The sequence below is a fragment of the Aphanomyces astaci genome (assembly GCF_000520075.1).
Source record: "Aphanomyces astaci strain APO3 unplaced genomic scaffold supercont1.502, whole genome shotgun sequence".
NCBI lineage: Eukaryota > Oomycota > Saprolegniomycetes > Saprolegniales > Verrucalvaceae > Aphanomyces > Aphanomyces astaci.
Window position 1 is genome coordinate 515 of NW_009798765.1, and position 2,410 is coordinate 2,924.

Here is a 2,410-nt window from a genome sequence, read left to right on the forward strand (position 1 = left end):
GGCTTTAGGTGTACTATTAAGAGAGAATTTCATTTGGAACCTGATTCCACTATTTAGTGGGTCCGAATTAGTATACCCTTGAAGTTACGGGACAAAACATGTCAGGAATAATGATCATTTTCACTAGGGAGAGTCAATGTAGAAGTCATCTTGCTTTTCAAAAAAAATCAGCTTTTCAAATTTTGCTTTTCAACGCGAAAAGCAAAAGTACCTCGCCAGGTACTTTTCGTGGCGAAAAGCAAAAGCAACTTGAACCTGTGAACAAGCCAATCAAATGATTAATAGAAACAACCAATCAGGACAGTGGAAATTACTGGAGCAAGTCAGTTTTCAGAAGCGAGCATGGAGAAGGCGAAGCGAGAAGCAACGACAAAGTCGGAGCGTTTGGCAATGCTCGCATTTCTCCGTATACAAGAGAACTTTGCTCTATTGACAGGACAAGCCACCAAGGGCAAGACAAAAAAAGGGGGGCAGAAACTGACACGAGCATACGGCCTTCAAAGACTAGCGGAGTACGTCAATGAGGTTGCTCGGGACAGTGCGCGGCCATGGTCAGCTCAGCACGCAAAATCGAGGTATAGAATCCGTATATATTCACAATCATTAAAACTATCAATCGACAAGTAGATATGACGCATATGTTGCATCGTACCGACGAGCTCTCAAATGGTCTGGGCCAAGCAACAGCGGTCGTGGCCTGACTGACTTGGAAACGTTACATGTTATCAACGATCAATTATCAAATATCTCACTCTTCGGTAGAAATCTTTACAATTGAAAGTAATTTGGAGAGCATTTGCCCGTACTACAACGACATGGACGCTCTGTTTTGGGGGCGACAAAATTTTCGTCCATCTTACATTTTTGAGACTAGTCTTCGCGGTAAATATATACATCTCAAATATATATATGTCTGTATATATAGCTATTTCGATGGAACAATTTAGATGCAAATGATATGAGCAAACAATGCGACGAGTCGTTTCTTTCTGATGCCATTGGCAGCGACGACGACCTCGATGACCACGACTACTCCAAGGACCAACGTGACTCAACAACATCGGGCAATCCCAACGACGACCCCGACGTTGACGAGTACTGGGCAGAGAACGATGCTGCCGATCCTGGGCGGCAAGCCGACGCCCTACTTGACAACGAAGTTGCAACACGTCACACAGGCAAGGGCAAGGGAAAATCCAAAGTCGTCCCACGCAAGTTCCCAATGCCGGAGAAGCGCCTGCCCCCTCGAAAGGACTTCTCGTACATGTATATGGCTGCGCAGAATGAAACGACTCAGCTGAACGTGAGAAGTTCGAATCATGAAAGAAAACAACAAGAGCATTCAAGCTGCAGCCGCCATCATAAATTTGCAACGTGCCAAGGCGTCCTTCATCGAAAAAATAGTAGCGTCAGGTGTAGTGGACGCAGAAAAAATCCGCGAATTATTGTCGATTGCGTTTGCGCAAGAATAAAGAATTTTCAATGAACAATATTCGTGCTGATAATATTATTCTCCAAACCTAAGTAGTTGAGTAATTCGGACTTGATGGTTTCGCGCCACATGAGGGAACTTGCAGCAATTGGAGTATTGCTTACTACCACTGGTCGAGGCTTTTCAACAAACGGTGGCACTGTGTCTTCACCGTTGCGAAGTCGGTTTACAACGTTGTGGAGGATACAGCAGGCCAAGATCCAATCGCAAACGTCTTTCACATCACTTCGCTGCCTATCAGAGCAAAATATAAAAATATTTAATAATATAGACTGAAAAATACATGACAAATATATATAATACCTGATACAAATAGGAAGTTGCGACAAGCATGACCAGCGCCCTTTCAAGATCCCGTTGCCGTGTACGCAGACCACCCGCATACTCGCATGACCGGTGTTGAAAGCGTCGTTGCCGCTGGCGCTTGAGTAGGCAACGGATACGGCGTCAGCATGCGCATGACGAGGGCAAATCCTGAATCGCCCGCTTGGTATTGGTTGGCGTAAAAAAACCCGTCCGGACGCAGGGCCGGCGATGATGATGCCCACATAGTTGAGTCGTGAACGCTGCCCGGCCAGCCAGCGATGACGTGTCGAATTTGGCGTTTGTAATCAAACGTTAATAGAACATTCATGGAGTATTCCTTCTTTCGACTGTAATATACCTCGCCATTCAAAGCTGGTTTTCGGTACCAAACAATATGTGTGCCATCAGTTGATAAAATACAGTTACGAAATCCATATCGTTCTGCATTATAACTGGCAAGTTGACCACGCTCACAATGATTAGGCCAATTGATCTCGAAATGGGATAATGACACGAAAGCATGAATAACACGTTTAGTGTAAAGATGAACAGTTCCAATCCCAATTCCTTGTGCTCGTGACACCATCCCTGCGGACGAGCCAGTGTCATTAT

The 2,410-nt window shown here is 45.0% G+C and overlaps 1 protein-coding gene across 1 annotated transcript; it reads left to right on the plus strand.

Moving 5' to 3' along the window:
• Positions 1 to 342: 342 nt before the first annotated feature.
• Positions 343 to 1,310, plus strand: H257_19339 (hypothetical protein; the record flags this gene model as incomplete). The annotated part of the gene is made up of 2 exons (XM_009848486.1): positions 343 to 512; positions 1,006 to 1,310. Coding segments are annotated over 2 exons (474 nt in total), but the record flags the coding sequence as incomplete, so codon positions are not given.
• Between the last annotated feature and the right edge of the window lie 1,100 nt (positions 1,311 to 2,410).